The 18,496-nt window shown below is 36.1% G+C and overlaps 1 protein-coding gene across 1 annotated transcript; it reads right to left on the reverse strand.

Annotated features, from left to right (window-relative positions):
- Window positions 1-5,315: 5,315 nt before the first annotated feature.
- Window positions 5,316-16,498, reverse strand: MED6 (mediator complex subunit 6). Its single transcript, XM_026708972.2, has 8 exons — window positions 16,357-16,498; window positions 15,114-15,273; window positions 13,401-13,492; window positions 12,221-12,303; window positions 10,429-10,537; window positions 9,553-9,668; window positions 6,987-7,014; window positions 5,316-6,435 (listed from the first exon to the last, which is right to left on the reverse strand). Exons 1-8 carry the CDS (start codon window positions 16,433-16,435, stop codon window positions 6,305-6,307), a joined length of 798 nt encoding a protein of 265 aa, XP_026564757.1. The 5' UTR covers window positions 16,436-16,498; the 3' UTR covers window positions 5,316-6,304.
- Window positions 16,499-18,496: the final 1,998 nt, after the last annotated feature.

The raw sequence follows: 18,496 nt of genomic DNA on the forward strand, positions 1-18,496 counted from the left end.
TCGGCGAAAGTGCTGAAGGAAAGCTCACTCCCCCTCCTTACGGAGAAAGCAAAGGAGCACAGAAAAACCTGCTTTTTAAAGGTAAAAATAAGCTCTTTGTTATAAGTGGGAAGGGGAGGACTAAAAAGTTTTTTTAAAAAACTTTGTTGGAGGAGACGCCTTGAAGATTACAAGACCATTAATTAATGGTAATACGGCTTTTAAAATACATCTGGGATTTTGCCTCTGGAGGAAAAACTGTAAAGAGAAGAAGAGGAAAAAAGTTTTGTTTGTTTGGATTGTTTGATAACTCTGACATTTGGAAATTACTTTAAGATTGAAAGCATCTGGGTTGTTTTTAAAAAACCTATAATGGTACCATCGGTTGATGAACTGAAAATGGAATATGAAAAATTAAAAGAAAGACAACAAAGTGGCAAGGATTCCTTGGGAGCTGCCTTCCATTTTTTAGAAATGGCAGTTTCTATGTACCAGCAAATACTGGAGGAAGGAGAAGGAGAAGAAGAAGAAGAAAAGGAAGAAGCCATTTTTAATGGACTAAAAAGTTTGACTAAGAAAGAAAATGGGAAGAGAGGAAGGAAAAATGAGAATTTAAGATTTAATAAAACAACCAAGAAAAAGAAAAATAGGGTGAAAAGAAAGTACAATGTTAGAAAGCAATTGAAAAGAGAATTACAACAGAGAGGGAAACTTAAAAGGGGGGAGGGGAGGGGGGCAAAAAGACCAGATTGGAGAAGAAAGGGAGGGAAAAAGAAAAAAAAAGCCACGGGTTAGAACAAGATTTTAAAAAGAAAGTTTTTTTTAGAGACGAAGGATGATGGATAGTCTATAATTAAAGAAGATTCTGCAAGAGTGCATAAGATAGTATTGTAGTATTTGCATTTGAAACAGTTTATTGGAATATTTAATAAAATATTAATGTTTAATAATGATAGATGTTGATATTTAATAAAATATTAGGAGACTGTGTTAAATGATTAATGCTTAGTTAAAGTTCAATTTGTTACTGTTTTAATGTTATTATAACTTTAGTATTTTATTTTTTTATTCTAAAACAATGTACTTATCAGAATTAGAATTAGAATAGAAATTATACATTTAACTATACTATAAGTTTACTATTCTTTTATTTTAAGATTTAATATGTAGAATGTACTAAGCAGAATCAGGATGGAAATTATGTATTATTTTAAGCTTTATTTTAGGAGAAGGCGTCACACTTCAAAAGTGATTACAGGGGGAAATTTTTGTTAAAGAGAAGAGATAAATAGATGTTTGGTAAAGAACGGACAAAAGATATAAGTATAATGACTTTGAAATAAATAAAATATAATTAAGGGAGTGAAAAGATGGGAGAAGTTATATAGAAAATACAAAATGGTTAATAAGATATGAAGGGTATATAAGGTGGGCATGAATTTGATTTAGGTCTGTCAAAAAAGATGTAACCTGGGGCCAAGTCACTTTTCAAAAGAAGTTTTATGTTTTATGTTTAGTGTGTGGATTATTTATGTTTGATTGTAAATTAATAAAATCTTGGAGAAATGAAATTAAAGGGAGAGAAATTGGGAAAAGATATGTACAAATGATAACTAAGGTTTTTTTTTCCAATGTTTTGCTTTAGGTTATGCATTTTGTGTGCTTATGACTGATTGAGAATTACTAAAACTTTGAAAGAAATATAATTGAATAAAAGTGAAGGGAGAAATGAGAAATTTGGAAAAGATATATGTGTGTAAATGGAAATGTGATAATGTGAAACTATGTTTTAAAAAAATAATGCTTTATTTGCCTTGTTAAAATTTATAAGTAATTCTTAGAAAGGAGGTTTTATACTTTTATGTGTTATGTTTTGTTTGTCTTCAAAAATCAATAAAACTTGTTCTTAAAAAAAGAAGAACAATCAGGTAGAATGAAGATGCAACATATGTAATCAGAGCAGAATATTCTGTTCTCTTTCAAGAATTTGGACAAAAAAAAAATCGGGGTAATTTTTTAAATCTAACATATAAATTCTATTTTAGGACTGATTCTGCATTTTCTGTTTCTTACCTCTATTTTCAATGATTGTGATTGGAAAACACAGCAAGAACATCCCCAAATAGGTTTGGGGATTACAGCCCTATCCAATTTAGGCTCTCACTTCACTGGTGAGGTATCTTAAATGACTGCACCCAGTGATAGAACAATGCAATGTCCTTAACACTGAAGACAGGCTAAGAGAGGCATATTTCAAGATAAGAACACTAATGTGAAATTCACACCGTTTTTCTGAGGGGTGTGTTTTTTTAAAAAAAAAATTGAGGATTTTTTTTTTAAAAGAAAAAAACCTTAATTTGCATAGCATTTACTTCTATTTAAACAATTCTTAACACCATTTATTTTAGATGCATTTGTTATATATTTGAATACTTTATTCTTATATACTGTTTATAACGTTCACATATATTCTTGTGAGACTTTAAATCCTGAAAGACAATATATGAATAGTATGTTAAATATGGAGTATTATCATGCCTCATACCTTAAAGGCATCAGTATCTCACTTTGGAATGAATTGCACCTTTCTTTCCTTATACCTCAACCTCATCATTTTGCTTTTTTTTAAAAAAACAAGGATTGGAGAATTTATTTATTATTTATTTGTATTCTGTCATAATATTTTACAAATAACTCAAGGCAGTGAACATGTCCGACACATCTTCCTCCTCCTGTTCTCCCCACAACAGCAACCCTGTGATGTGAGTTGGGCTTAAGACAGAAGGACCAGCCCAGTCGTCCAGCCACTTTTCATGGCTACGGCAAAAGTTGAACTCATGATCTCTTTCATTTCAAGTCGCATGATCACCTTTCATTTCTAGATGATGTGGTTTGTCTGATCCATGGGTTTGTATTGATCCCTGGAACATCTACGGTTGGTTCTGGCTTTTTAGCTAAGCTGCAATGAGTTGTGAAGATAACCAGCATCATGAATTGTATCCAGAACTGGAGTCACCTGTACACAATACAGTGCCCCCCCATCCCTGCCTGTACCACTGTTTCCAAACCAGATGTAGCTAGACATATGGCCTTCAAGGATAGCCCCGTGTAGAATTCTTTACACTATGCAACCATGAAATGAGCAGAGTGTGATTGACTATCTGAAGAGAGTCCAGGAAAGTATGTACTTGGTACACTAGATTGCTTGTGTCAAGGTCCCTATTTTGCACACAAATTTCAAATGGGGAAGGGCAATGCCACTAAGGGTCAACAGTGGGATCTCACTGGATGAGGGCACCCAAACAAACACAGCCACTTAGTCTTGTCAGGACTGAGCTTGAGTTTGAGTCTGCCTTCCCCACCCAACCTCCATGCATTGGGTTAATACCTGGCCAGCCTAAGGTCAAAACATACAGCTGGATATCATCAGCATAGTGATAATACCTAAACCCAAACTCTTGCTCTCACCGAACCGCCTTAGCATCATACTGCTCCTGGAGTGATTTAGCAATTTCTAGAGAAAAAAAAAATCCTCAGCGGTTTGGTCAACCTCCTGCAATTACTTTCAGCTTAGGGAATTTACCTTTGTGAACTATTCAACTGCCGAATAGCATGGTCTAGAGAAGGTTAAGCATGGTCCAGAGTGGAAAAAGAATGTTATAGACGTCTCCAGAGTGTTTCGTTCATGAATAGCAAAATGCTGCACATTCCCTACTGTTGAAGGAATAGAAAAAGAGGCTAATACCAACAGTTTAAACAGTGACAACAAAGGACAGTGTGCTGAATTGCCCAGGTATCAAATTCTTCATTTTCTACTACATGCCTGCATTTATTTATTTTTTTGCTAGTTATACCTTTTCCTGAATGCAAGTCTTAGCAGCTATCCATAAGTTTAACATAGAGAATCTCAGGTGTTGTTTTTTTTCTGATACACTGAATTATATATTATCTTGATTACAAATATTGTGTTCTTGTGTAATCAAATGTCATCCAGGACAAAGTAATCCTTTGGTCTGATTCTTTCTTCCTGAGATTAGCATTATCATTATTCTGTATTAACCCAAGTTCATTCTAAGGGATCTGTAGGCATTCTAGATCAGGCAGTCACAATGCAGAAATAGTGGTTTTCACATCTTTTCAATTAGAAGTTTGATAATGGCAGCTGTGAGAAATGATGACGAGCTGTGAGAAATGTATTCCAAGTTTCTATAAACTTTTGTTCTATCTTATGTAGAATATTCCTCTCATCTTGGCTCTAGTCGACAATAATCTTATTTCTTGCCATATATACTAGTCAGTAGTTTCTGGGAGTATGGCTCTTTGTCTAACTTTGCTCTCTCTCTGTCTCTCTGTCTCTGTGTCTCTCTCTCTCTCTCTTACTTTTAGTCTGCTGCAATCATTCAACTCTGAACAAGTTACAACTGGAAATGTATGTGGCACAGAGATTGCCTTACTTTTCTACAATGTAAATCTGCTATGGGAATCTTCCCATTCTCTTGGGAGTGGGCAAGGGAGAGTGGTGAGAGGGAAGAGGAAACGAGAAATACAGGAATGCAAATAACTAAGAGGAGAAACCAATATCAGAAACGTTTAGGGAAGAGTTTTGCAGGGTAAGAAAGTATCAAATCATTTAAGGATAAAGTAGGGTTTTAAAGCTCTTCCTTCTTCCTATGTGTTATATTTGATGTTATTTTCAGTGGTGGAAAATTTATCACCCTAAAACATGCAGTCCAATTTATTTATTTATTTATTTATTTGTTTGTTTCTTTATTTATTTGGTTTCTCTACAACTCAGCAAACATCACACTCACCCTCTGTTTCTTTGCTACTGTTCCAGGGGACCTCAGAATGTGCGTCATTTTTAAACATTGCGAAAAATGTACCACTGAATATAGCTGTCACATTTGAATAGAGAATTATAGGAATACACTATTAGTGACTTTGAACTACTGACTCAATTTCAGATGAATCCCTCTGTCCTGTCCAAGGACTTCAATCAACTCGGTTACTATGAGGGCAACAATATGAAAATACAAACATCTTCCTCAGTTCTTTGGAGAAATGTATTGCATATATTTAAGAGTATTAAATACCAGGATGATTAGCTCTTCATAATTCAAAGGGAGGGATTGATAAGAATATAGTAAGAATAGTAAGAATATAGTAATAATCTTAGAACAGCTTTCTGCAATCTAAGACCTTCCAAATAACTTGTATTATAAAATGCTCTAAAATGCTCAGTCAGTAAGGAGTCGTGCTAACGCTAATCCAGCACACCTGAAAATATCACATTAATAAAGTTTGCCTATTGAGAAGCAAAATGAGATGTCTGTGAATTTGGAAACAGTATTTAAAATGTTTTATTTTTCAGTGGAATAATATAAAAGCAGACCCAAAAAAATACAAATGGACAAAACATTTTTAGAATAAAAAGAAAGGAAAAGCAAACCATGTACTGTGAAAAACCAAGAAGAAAGATTAAAAATCCTTTAAAAATATTCTTGTCTCCGGTCCCTCTTCAAAACAAATAAATATTTACAAAAATCACAAATTATAAATTAATTTTATTGACAATTACCTTACAGGATTTTTCTCTGCAGGAAGTTGAGTAAGATGTTCCTAGCTTGTGTACTGACACTACCAGAGAATATCTACCACATAATATTCTACACATATAAAGCCTCATCCTTCAAAAAAAAAATATTACAGTAATTGAGAGAAGTTAAGCCTATGGAATATTACTATGTTTTTATTTACTGGCTATTGTACATCAATATTTAAGCAAGTATCAAAATCAGGGGCATTTTTTTTTTTACCCCCATGCATAAGTTGTTCAAAGAATAAACTAAAAAAGGAAAAATCACCAATGATCAATACAATAAACCAAGTTGTTCTATCTCAATTTGAATTTAATCTTAGAGAGTGAAAATTCAGAAAAAGAACTGTCTCTGAACTGCTGTAATCAATTTGTTTGGAAAAGACCTGACAGAACAACAGAGCCACGTTCTATTTATGAAAGATTAAGGTGTTTCGGACTCCAGCAAGACAGTAATAAAAAGTATGAAATTACAATTTGAAAATATCAGAGGCTAAAAAAAAGTCCTCAAAACACAAGGGAAAATTCAGACTCAAACACTAAAATAGTGTTCATTCCATCCTGAACGTTGCTGTAAGTTTGTAACATTAAAAAAAGGGGGGGTGGAGGAATCAAATGCTGGAATTTTGGAAATGTCACAGTTCACTGTCCCATTTTTAAATAGCTAACTTGTTTACCTCTGTTTCTTCACCAAGTCCTCACTAGTTACGAATGTCATTTCCCCTTCTGTCATTGTAATCTCATTCGCTTCTCTGGTGGCCCTTTAGCAGTAGTGCTCTGTTGTGTGGTCTTTGCAGCTTCCTTCTCCTCTTGTTTTATAGCTTCAGGTGCTGGTTCTGATTCTTTCTTAATCTGATCCACTGGGGAAAAATAAACCACATGAAGTCTAATTGTAATAGCCTTAAATGTCTCATTATCAGTACCATGAGATATTTTCTAATGCTAGAACTTCTTTGAATTTTACCAGTGAGTACTTAGGAATAAACTCAGTTCCATTACCCTATATCTGAAAGTAAATAGTTTCATTTAGCGCAACAATGAGGAAATGATAGCTACAGGAAGAAAAGAAAATTTATTTTTTTTTTCCAATTTTCAAGTGGCCTTCCCTTAACCTAAAACCAGAATTGCAATTTAAAATTGCCAGAATACCAAGACCGCTGGAATTGCTACATGCAAATTTTATTTTCCTGTGCGAAAATCATAATTTCCTGCTCTTTGGAGGGCATTGGGGGTGGGGTGGATTGAAGGCAGAGAATTCTTTAGGATTCAAGTTATAGAAAATCTATATGCATAAAATGATATGCATAATGACCAGCTTGGACAAAACTATCTTCTCAAGAGACTGCATTAAAATTAATCATATACATTTGCTGGATTTGGTCTCATTTAAAAACACTGATTAAATTCTTACCTGGGACTGGTTTTTCTCCAGATTTTTGCTGTGAACAAAGAGAAAAACCAAACCATTAGTTAAAAATGCAGGTCTTTCTGATATAGATATAAGACTGCATTTTCTTACTGAACATTGCCCAAATGGAGAATAAGAAATGTTGGTTGTAATCTATTTAGTATAACTGTATTCAGGATTAACACTGCAAGTCACACAAATGGTTGTCAGTTACAAAATGGATTTAATTTCTATTGCCTAAGAAGCAGGACCAGAATTAATGAATTAAAATTACAATGAAGTCCATTTAGGATAAATGTCAGGCAAAACTTTCTAATTATACAAGCTAGAAGCCAGTGGAACAGACAATTATGTTAAGGGATGAGTTCTCATTGCTGGAAGCCATTATAATCTGGGATGGATGGCACAGCAAAAAAATGTTTCACGTTATTATAGAATTGGAAAGAACCTTAGGGTTCATCTACGAGGGCTAGCCACAAAATAGATTACATTTTGCGATAGAAAAAAAACAAAGTGTAGGAAAAATTTTTTATTATATACACTTGATGTGTTCCTGGCCAACCTGTGCAAGGCTGAACTAGAGCACCGAGTCCAACAGTGGCACGACCGCCTCGAGCAGTTCGGGCTCCGGCTGAACCTAAAGAAGTCCGAATACCTGACCACTGACAATGAAATGACAGGCTCCATCCACGTGAACGGGCAGGAGCTGCACCGCGCTCCCACCTTCAAGTTACCTTCAAGTACCTGGGAACTACTACAAACTGAGGTGTCAACATATTCACTGGACAAATTGAGGCACTTATCATAGTGGTGAACAAGCTTTGTAATTCCATTGTCATAAAATTCAGCCACCTGAGATTTGAGCCAGTCGGTGAACAAGCTTTGTAATTCCATTGTCATAAAATTCAGCCACCTGAGATTTGAGCCAGTCAGTCACACCTGCCCGCAGTTCCGCATCGTCAAAGTGCTGTGTTCCAAGCCAGGTCTTCATCCTCGGAAACAAGCGGTAGTCACTTGGTGCAAGATCGGGGCTGTAGGGCGGATGAGGAAAAATCTCCCACTTGAAAGCATTCAGGACTTCTCGAGTGCGATTTGCTGTGTGTGGTCGGGAATTGTCATGCAAAAACAAAATTTTTGAGCTTAACTTTCCTCTACGCTTGTTCTGAATTGCTTTTCTTAGTTTTTGCAACGTTTCACAATACCTCACAGAGTTTATTGTTGCACCATGTTCCAGAAAATCGATAAGAAGCACATCTTGCCTATCCCAGAAAACAGTCGCCATAATCTTCCTTGCAGAGAACGTTTGCAAACATTTTCTTGGTTTTGGGGGGGAATTTGTGTGCCCCCACTCCATAGACTGCAATTTGGTCTCGCTGTTCAAATGTTTGACCCAAGTCTCGTCTCCAGTTACGATTTGATCAAGAAATGAATCTCCATCTTTGTCGTAAGAGTACAGAAATGTCAATGATGCGGCCATACGCTGACTCTTCTGGTTTTCTGTTAGGATTTTTGGCACCCATCTTGCACAAAATTTGTGGTAGCCTAGCTTTTGTGTAACAATTTCATGTAACAAACTGCGTGAAATTTGTGGAAAACTAAGCAAAAGTTCCGTTACTGTGAAACGGCGGTTTTCACGAATCTTGTCATCGACTTTTGCGACCAGTTCATCAGTCTCAATGCTCGGACGTCCACTCCGCTGTTCATCATTTTTAAAGTTAATGGACCACTGGCGCACTCTACCTTCAGTGATGATGTTGTCCCCGTACACTTAATACAGTTGCCGAAAAATTTCAATTGGTTTATGTTTTTTTGCCAACAAAAACCTTATCACTGATTGCACCTCACAACTCGTGGGATTTTCAATTGCAGCACACATTTCAAACGTTTGCTGTGAAATAATGGGCAACGATACGAACCCCCCACTAGCACGACTAGATGCAGACTGAGCGGTGGACACACAGACCAAAGATGGCCGTGCTAGCTCCGCCCCTTCTTGCTACAGACGAAAACATAATCTATTTTGTGGATAGCCGTCGTAATTTCCTGCTCAGTACCAATTCCCCTAGATCATCTGACAGGATCTAAATTGGCTAGGAAATAACATCACTTTAAAGATTCCTTTCAACTCTAAAATTCACGTAAATATTTTTCTGCTATGCTCTTTACCTATTAGGTCATTTATAAATGTAATCAATGTTATCTCAATATCATATCCTAGTTTGACTGAAAAGGAACCAGATAGTAATTTCTTTGAGGTCCCTTCAGTGTTGCAAAGTGGATGTTTTTTCAACAATCTTCTTTTAGGTTGAAGACAGGATGAAAAATCTTCAGAATCATTGAATCCAAGAATGTTGGTTTTTTCCCTTCCCTCACAGGTATCTCTTCTCCACAGCCTGAAGATCCCATCCAGTTCTTTGGGATCAACAGCCTCAAACTCTTTTCATGCTAATTTACACATCAATCAAACTCAAATGACCTGAAAAGCCAGAGCTCAGCTCAGAAAAGGTCTTGAACAGTTTTGACAAAGTATCCCATTATAGCAAACAGTAGTTTACTATTTGACTGTTACCTGCACAAACTTAGGGGGAAACTTTTTTCTCAGATCTAGAAGTAATGCATCCACACGTTGCCTCTGGAAAATAGAGCTTGGTTCCTCCTTCTTCTTCGTTTTTGGTTTGGCTTTATCTGAAAATAAAATTATGGAGATCATAATGAAAGCATACCAACTTTTTGATATCATAATTGATAAACATAAGGGGAAACTAATTCCAGTTATTTAGAAATGAAACTCAGATGGATTTTTTGGTATTCTGCAATTCAGGTAAAACAGGTTTGGCTTTGAATAATTTGCACTGCAATATATACTTATGGCTACAGGAAAAAAAATAGATGGCAGAAAATGACAGCTTTATCAGCTCTGGGTTGCTGAGAATACATTTAAAAGAAAATAGTATTAATGGAAGAACCTGCCCCCATATACAGAAATATTATACTGATATACATTATTTCTGTAATAAGAGCCAATGTCATTTAGTACTTAAGATATTGGATGAGAAGCAGAGAGGTCCAGATTCTACAGTAATCTTAAGCATAGAAACCAGTGGGTGATCTTAAGAGACACTTCTTTTCAGATCTAAATAGGCTTTGTGACAACCCAGCCAAATAAAATCTTCCCTCCCCCATGTACTGACAGTTTTTTTAGATGATCTAGGGGCAAATACAGTGCAAAAAACCCAGAACTGCAACCAAATGGGAAAAATGCAGTGAAGAACACCATAACATTTCCTGGAATACTTTACTCATTCTGTATTCTATTGTTTTACAAATACAAAGTGACAGCAACATTAACTGAATTTCACTGAAGTATAAAGACCAAGACCAATCACATAATTCCTAAGGAAAGGGGGAGGATAAATTTTTAAATCTGGAGTCCCAGATATCTTACCTCGTTCCTCTTGATCTTTGAAATGCCACCAATAGCCTTTGGAAGGGTGATAGCGACAATAAGACATAGCTTCCTCAAAAGCTGACTGGATTCCATGTACTGCTGTGAGCTGGACAATATACATTTGTAAGATTTATCTCTTTGTACAGTACTTCAGCCAGCCAAATAGGCTGATTCACAACGTATATTATTAACACATAACTCAATATTCTAAGCTTTGTTTTGATACAATTTCCAATTATGTCATTACAAATGAGGATGAAAGATAGGCAAGTCAATATATGAAGACTAAAAGGAGCAAAGAGAGCAATGTGCTAACCTTCCCTTCAGTAAAGAGGAAATAACAGACATGAGGTAAAGTAAGAGTGATAGTCTGCCCTCAGACTAATTTTGTATAGTCTCTGACCTAGTTTTAAAGCGCCCAAACAGTACAAGAGCTCAGAATAGACCTCTGACAAGACCTATCTAATCATCCATGAAGCATGATGTTAAAGGAAAAGAGGAAAAAGGATGCTAGAAAAAAAGTGGCAGGAAATGTTATCAGACAAATAGGTATATGCACTCATTATGACTCTGATTTCATATAACATGCAATCTCCAGCAATCATCTGGAAGTATCAATGATTACTTATTCATATTTTAAAAAGATTTATATGGCCAACCATCATGTAAAACACAACTTTAGGTGATTCACTGCAGTAATAAAATAAAAGACAACCCTGCTTCACAATCCCAAATCCCTCCAACCATATAATACTCAGGCTCCAACCTCTCACTGGCCCAGTGCCTGTGGGGAAAGCCAACCATTCACAATCTTCCGGAAGGCTTAAAGGATGGGAGCCTGCCAATTCCCAGGGTAAATGATGTTTCATAGGTCGGGCACTACTACAGAAAAAGCTCACTTCCTCAGTCTCATTAAATGACAATATTTAAAGGACAGGACACGAAGGTGTAACCTGTGAAACAGGCCAATATTCCCAGGGAGAGTTTGAGCAAGGCCACATATTAAGTCAGAAGAAGTATAGATTGCATCTATTTCATACATAGATCATCTTTAGTGGTCCTTCCCGAGATGTCTCCACCTTCCACGATTAGGCAAATAGCTTCCATTGATAAAACTATTTAAGCCAACGTTCCCCAACCTTTCCAGCTTGGCAGCCCAGCATGGGGGAAGGGGGGGGGGAAGTTCTGTGTGAGCAGCATGCGCCGCATGTGCACACACAGAGTTCCATTTGCACAAGTGAAAGTATTTGCCACTCATGCTAGCAGAGCTTTGCACGTGAGCACAAGCACCCGCAACTTCTGCACACAACTCCATTTGAAGAAGCAACGGGTGTTTGCAAAACTCCACTCGCAAAAGCCCACTGTTCGTATGAATGGAGCTGCCCATCCAAGCACAAGCACCTGCCACTCACGTGAATGAAGCTGAAGTTGCATGCACATTCGCATGTCATTCACACAGCCCAGTTCCAAACCACCCGTGGCCCGATAATGGGCTGCAGCCTGGGGGTTGGGGACCCCTGATTTAAGCGACAATGTCCTATTTATGGGAGAAGTGCCGAAGTTAAATCTTGGCAGCTGAAATGTTCTATCTTATGTACAGTATTAGTATGTAGTCTGATATAATTGAAATTTTTCATTTTTCTCCCTGTGATTACATTTTTATAGAAAATATTTTTTTCAGAAAAATATAACTTTCAAAAGCTTAAATTAAAGCAAAGAACTAGAAACCAAACTAAATTTCTGTGGGCATTTCTTTTAGTTTAATAAAACAAGTGTCACAGAAACTTACCACTCTTGAGTTTACAACTGACCCCAAGTCAGGTGCCTGATAAATTACTCCAGCAATAATGTAATAATCAGCCAATGGAATAACTTTAAAAGAAACATAGCATTTGTCAATCATTCCATTTGAGATATATAATAGGTGAATTGCTTAATTTATTGCATAAAACAGTAAATAAATTGAAATAAAGCTAGATCTCAGGAATATTTAAAAAGTAAATCAGCAGATTTACTTTTATGGGCATATATTTAAATTACTTCAGTGGAATAAAACAGTAATATATAAAACTCCAAATTCTGCTTCCTCTGATCAGATGCAGAAATAATTGGCCTTGCACTTCAAAAACAACAGTGATAGAGATTTAAAATGCAGAAAGATTGAACAAACATGGTCAGATAAAATCTTAACTATAATAACATCAGATAAAAATCTTAACTATAATAAGATACCAGTGTGTCCCAAAAAAAGAATAGCTTGAAGACAAAGCTCATTTTGTTACCCATACTGCATTTTACCACAGGAGAGCATTCCCTTATTGTTGCAAAAAGTAAAGTTAGCCTCAAAGACAGCTTCCAACACTATCCACATGTCACAGCAAATACTATTATTTCAAATTGGCTTAGATAGGAGTAGGTAATAAAAATCTTAACACTTTTACAGAGCCCCTATTTTAAGCAACATTTAAGAAGAAAACATAACAATATAAATTATCAGAAAGAATAGCATTGGTTCTGGTTCTATTTCTTCTTCTAATCCAAAGGAGGAACTTCCTTGCTCAAAAAAAAGATTATATTTGCTCAGAACTTATGCAGTTTGTCCGACAAACAATTAGGTAGAGCTATGAGGCTAGAGAATAACATACAATGTTAGTTTAGATTTACAGAATCACAGAACTGAAAGAGGTAATTTAGGCGACTGTAAAACCCAGTGCTCCATGCAAAATGAAAGGGGACACATAGTCCACTGCTCTATATGGAAGTAGTATGGCTGCACAAGGAAAATCTGTGTCAATGGCAAGATTCCACAACCTAGACATCTAGATGTTTGGATTTCAGCTCCCCAAATTCTCCAGCCACATTAAAAAAAAATTCTTGGAATTGGTCTGTCTGAAGAACATGAAGATAGGGAAAGGCTGGTCATAGGTTACGCTCTATATTCTAAATAGGACAGCTGTCTACATCCTTACCTTGGGTTGGGTTCTGTCTTTGCTGCTTACGGATGATAAAGAGGATTGGCTCTTGTGCATGGAGAAGAATATATTCTACTCCAACCATTTGACTGAAAGATAAAAGGACAGAGCTAAATCTAGAGACAGAAAACAATCATAGACATTATAAACACTGAAACTATAAGCTATCTTAGTATAGAGAAAAAAGAATGGTCCCTTTTTGAAAACAGGTGGTTTAGAAATCAAGTGGTAATTTCTTCCTCCCCACCCTCAATAGCTCTTGATAAAGAGTGGGGATTTATATCAATACATCTTTTATAAATTTACCAACTGCTGGTCTTCTTCCCACCCACCCCAGCGCATAAAATTGGTGAAAGACAGTGATTTAAAAGCATATTGATTTAAATTACTGGCATTAATCTTTAATATCAGGAAACAGAAACCGTAATGCTATTCAAAAATCTCAAGTATGACTGGAAAAATGGGGAAAAAACCAACCCTCAATTAAGAAGTTTCAGAATGTACTGAGAAAATGGGAGTCCAGAAAGCAGCCTTTCCAACGCAAAAAAGGAGTAGTATATGTTAAGTTTTAGCCACACAGAAATGTTTTTTCTTAGTCATCCCTTTATTTATAGTTTCCAGTAGAAATGCAATAGTCAAAATTTCATAGTGTGGCAATCATTAAAGACTCTCCTCATTCCACAGTTACAAAGAGACACAAGAGGGTTAGATAAGCAGATCTACTGCAAAGAATTAGTAAACAATACATTTGAAGAAAGGCTCCATCTAACAGCACTCTGGAATCTTGCCCAATAAAGAAATTAATCCCAATTCTAAATAGCAATAGCACTTAGACTTTTTTTACAGCCCTAAACAGTTTACAGAGTCAGCATATTGCCCCCAACAATTTTCAGTCCTCATTTTACCAATCTTGGAAGTGTGGAAGGCTGAGTCAACCTTGAGCCGGTGATTTGGCATAATATGGCTTAATTATTTGTCCTCTAATTTATGGCTACTAAAGTTTCAGAAGCTTGGGGGCGGGTTGTTTTTTGTTTTTGTTTAGCAGTGGAATGAATATTCTTTATCAAGGGTGTCAAACCCAATCGCATTGCGGGCCGTATCGTGACGTAGCGGGATGTGTTTTGCTTTTGCGGAGTTGGGATGGCCGTGGCCTGCGTGGGTTGTATCCGGCCCGCAGGCCACCAGTTTGACAGATCTGTTCTATATCCTTCATATCTGCTTTATAGATTTAAGGTAGATATATTTTTTAAAAAATATTGATTTAAAACTACTGATTTAAAAAAAACACCGAATAACTTCTTTTGTTTGATTTAAAATGAGCTTGTTAAATTAACTGCATTTTAATCATTCATCCTATTCATTGATTCAATTGATAAACAAAATAAGCTTCACTCATCTGTTTAGTTTGTATTTAAATTACAATTACACATCCCATTTTATTTTAATAAGGTGAACTTTCAAAATCTTTGGTTTATTCTTTCGTAAAAGAGAAATCTGTAACTTACAACAGCAATTGGAACCAGAATTGCATTGCCAAGCAATGCATCGTAAAGCATGTCACAAGGCCACAGCAGAACTCTGAACAGTCATTGAACAAATGGATGTAACTTGAGGAGACTCTGCATTATGCTGCATATTTCTTTTCCTAACATCTTAGTTGATATATCATTTCTTCCTGAAAGCTAAAAAACTAATAATACATCAACTTACTTCAAGTGGTCCAAGGTTAGCCTTTGCATTTTGACCATTTCATTGTTGCATGTTCGATCATAGAATGGATTACTGCGCTCTGAGAAATAGTCCAATACACTCCCACTGTTTAATATTGGAATCCATGAACTATCAACCCAGGAAATTCCCAGCAGATTATCTGTAAGAAAATTAGCTCAGTAGCTGCTTTAAAATGGTCATCTAACCAGAAAATATAGAAATACTCTATAAACACAACATGTTACATTAAATAATCTGCACATAATCCTTGAATTCATTAGTCTGACAATATATAAACATAAATTAATACCTAAAATCTTAAGTCTTCTTAAAGTTATAACAATTTATCTCTATCAGTTTCATGTATATTGGTTTGATAAAAGTTAAACATGATATAAAAGATATGTTTATCCAAAAAGTTAACCAATTGTTTAATTGGCCATTACACAACATTTTGCAATGCTAGAAAAACTTCAACCAAATTGATTATTCAGGAGAAATTTAATAGTATATAAATAGTATGACAATACAACTACAGTATACGTGTTTCATTAACATCTAACAAGCTTTAAAAAATTAAATAGTTGCTGCTCTAAGACTATATATCTGCTGTGTATCTGTCTCACCCATCCAAGTACCTCCTTGAAACTGAACCCAACACTTCAAAGCATGAACATTTGTTTAAATGATTAAAGCATTATATAGTCTGGCCTTCTCATTTTGATTCATGAGGATCTTTATCTAATTTCCACAGACTAGAAAATTTAAATACAATGTCTACACTGCACTCAACAAACCAAGCCAACATGTCATTTGTTAAGAAAACTAGCATAACAGGATTTGTTTGTATAATTTTGCTGACCAATATTAGTCAGACTGCACGACTAATTACTATGGTGTCTCCCCATCTCAAATGCTAGAGATTAATTTGAAATCGGAAAGAAATCTGAATGGATTTGAACATCTTAAGGTCTTCCGGTCCAGAAACTGCCCTGGTTCTTCTATGCTTTAAAACAGATTTAAGCTTTCCGTGTCGACGCGGTTCATGAAAACACTTGATGCCTCTGCTAGAAGCGGACAATAAATAGCCCAGGAGAACGTGCTTTGGAAAAATACATATAATAAATAAAATAGATAAGTAACTAAGCGAACAAGCTGGTCCTCCCAGTTCCGTAGGGATCGCCCCTATTTACACCTAAGTAGTGGGCAACCACAACTACCCCACACTGTTCCCCTCCAATACCTCTTATATCGACCGCCGCCATGATTAACTTCCGCGCGTCGCAGCCACTTGACGCGAAACTATGATCTCTGCAGACCATAGAGAAACGGCGCTTAGACCGATCAAAAGCGAGAATCGGCGCTTGCCTAGACTGGCGGAAAAAGGGCTTGCGGCGCATGCGTATTCGTTGCTTCATGTGTCCAGGCAACCGCAGAAATACGGCACGGTTTCTATAGGAACGCTCGCAGCGCAATCAAGCCTTGATTCAAAAAAAAAAAAAAAAGGTTTCAAATCGAGAAGCTATGAAAGATTTTCAGTGTAGTTGTCAGGAAGTGCTGGGTCTTAGAGCATGGTGATAAGCCTTTCGGTTCCAAGGTGGTTAGTTGGATAGGAGAGCAACTCCACCAAGCACAGTTTCGAGTCTTAATGGTATCTGGAGGTGAGGAAGTACTGCCTGTTCATAATAATCAGGTAACTTGAACTTCCTTGGCCCAGGAATTTTGGAACATGAAAAAACGATGAACTTTAAATAGTTGGCTTGCATCCCCCTAACCAATTGCACAATAAAATTAATTTTACAAAAACGTTTACATTGGTGATCAGTCATACGAAGTATATATTAATTTAAATTAATTATTAAATTAATTTTATTGTGCAATTGGTTAGGGGGATGCAAGCCAACTATTTAAAGTTCATCATTTTTTCATGTTCCAAAATCCCTGGGTCAAGGAAGTTCAAGTTTCCTGATTATTATGAACAGGCAGTAGGGCAATGATATTCACAAAGGATAACCAGCATGGAAAACAATGTTTATCAAGCTATGTGCATGCAGGGCTTCTTAACTGGATCCTCTCATTCCCTTTAGATGCATGCTTCTCAGAAATATTTTTCTTCATTGTGTGGGGTCCTTAGTGCTGTCCAAATTTGGTGGTTTTCTTGCAGATGTTTCATTACCAAACTAGGTAACATCAGTGCTAGCAGTTCAATCCTGAGCTACAAATATTCTCTATCAGTGTCTATGTTGCATTTACATATTAAGTGTCTAAGTATGTACTGAGTTGCAGGCTTATATTCAACAAAGTTGGAAAAGCAAACTAGTAAATGTTCCTCCTGTTCCATATTTTATTACTGATTCTCCTATCAATCTCTGTTATCAGAGCAGAGTGCTTTACATGTAACTAATTCCAGCAACCCGTGTGGTAAATTGATCTCAGCAAGCAGAAGTACCTGTCAAATTTGTCTGGATTTAGAAACTAAACATATTGTAATTGCCTTTATTTTGGGAAACCAACAGCAAATACTACATCTGTCATCTTGACTAGGAAGGCCCCCCAAAATAGAAAAAGATAAAGGCATTTTTGCATACCTGGCCAGAAAACTAAGTGAATGAATTCATGAACTAATCAGGATTTGAGACTGACTTGAAGTTACCTTTTGTACTATACAACTTAATAGAGCATTTACCTCCTCCTGGGGAAACTCCTCCAGGACTATGTAGCAGGATTTCATAAACCAAAATAATGATGAATAAAAACACTCAGGAGAACAATATTCTTCAGAGATTATAATGTAATTTCTCTTATTGCTAAGGGAAATGAGATGGCCCAACATTTGATCTGAACTTGTATAAAGTGTGGGGACAAAGATAGTTAAAGTAAAGCCCAGTGGAAGTATATGCAAATACTACCACAGAAGACCATGCAGTCATAATCACAAAACACAAATGTTAGTTTTGCCTAACCAAATAGTAGTTTAAATATTGCTGAGCAACATGCCATAATGGTGAGAATGCCCACACATCTTTAACCATGGGTTGCCTTGCTGTGGTTTGCAGAATGAATTAGCATTTTAATTGGCTAGGAACAGATAATACAGACAAGGTTGGTTCAAATACATTTAACCCCAATCAAACAAGCCACATGATTTAGCATGTTATAAAAACTCAAGTCAACACCTGTTCATAATATACTAAATTATAGACTTGAAACAAAAGGTATCACTGGAACCCAAACAATTATAGTATATTCAAAGAATTTGTTTAAGAAACTGAAGTCATCTTGAGAACATAGGCATTCTGGTCTATGTCAACAGAATATAATTATAAACATGAAAACCTGAATTAAAACCCATTTTGAGCAACAGTAATTAACTATTGATTCTA

The sequence above is a fragment of the Pseudonaja textilis genome, chromosome 1 (assembly GCF_049901715.1).
Source record: "Pseudonaja textilis isolate UNSWEBS1 chromosome 1, rPseTex1.2, whole genome shotgun sequence".
Taxonomy (NCBI): Eukaryota; Metazoa; Chordata; class Lepidosauria; order Squamata; family Elapidae; genus Pseudonaja; species Pseudonaja textilis.

Excerpts from the sequence above, each read along its gene's own strand:
- MED6 (XM_026708972.2), bottom strand. The coding sequence starts at position 16,435 with ATGGTCTGCAGAGATCATAGTTTCGCGTCAAGTGGCTGCGACGCGCGG. Across the intron at positions 12,304-13,400 it reads AAGACAGAACCCAACCCAAG|TTATTCCATTGGCTGATTAT; the intron begins GTAAGGATGTAG and ends TTTCTTTTAAAG. Across the intron at positions 10,538-12,220 it reads CAGTTGTAAACTCAAGAGTG|CTCACAGCAGTACATGGAAT; the intron begins GTAAGTTTCTGT and ends TATATTGTCCAG.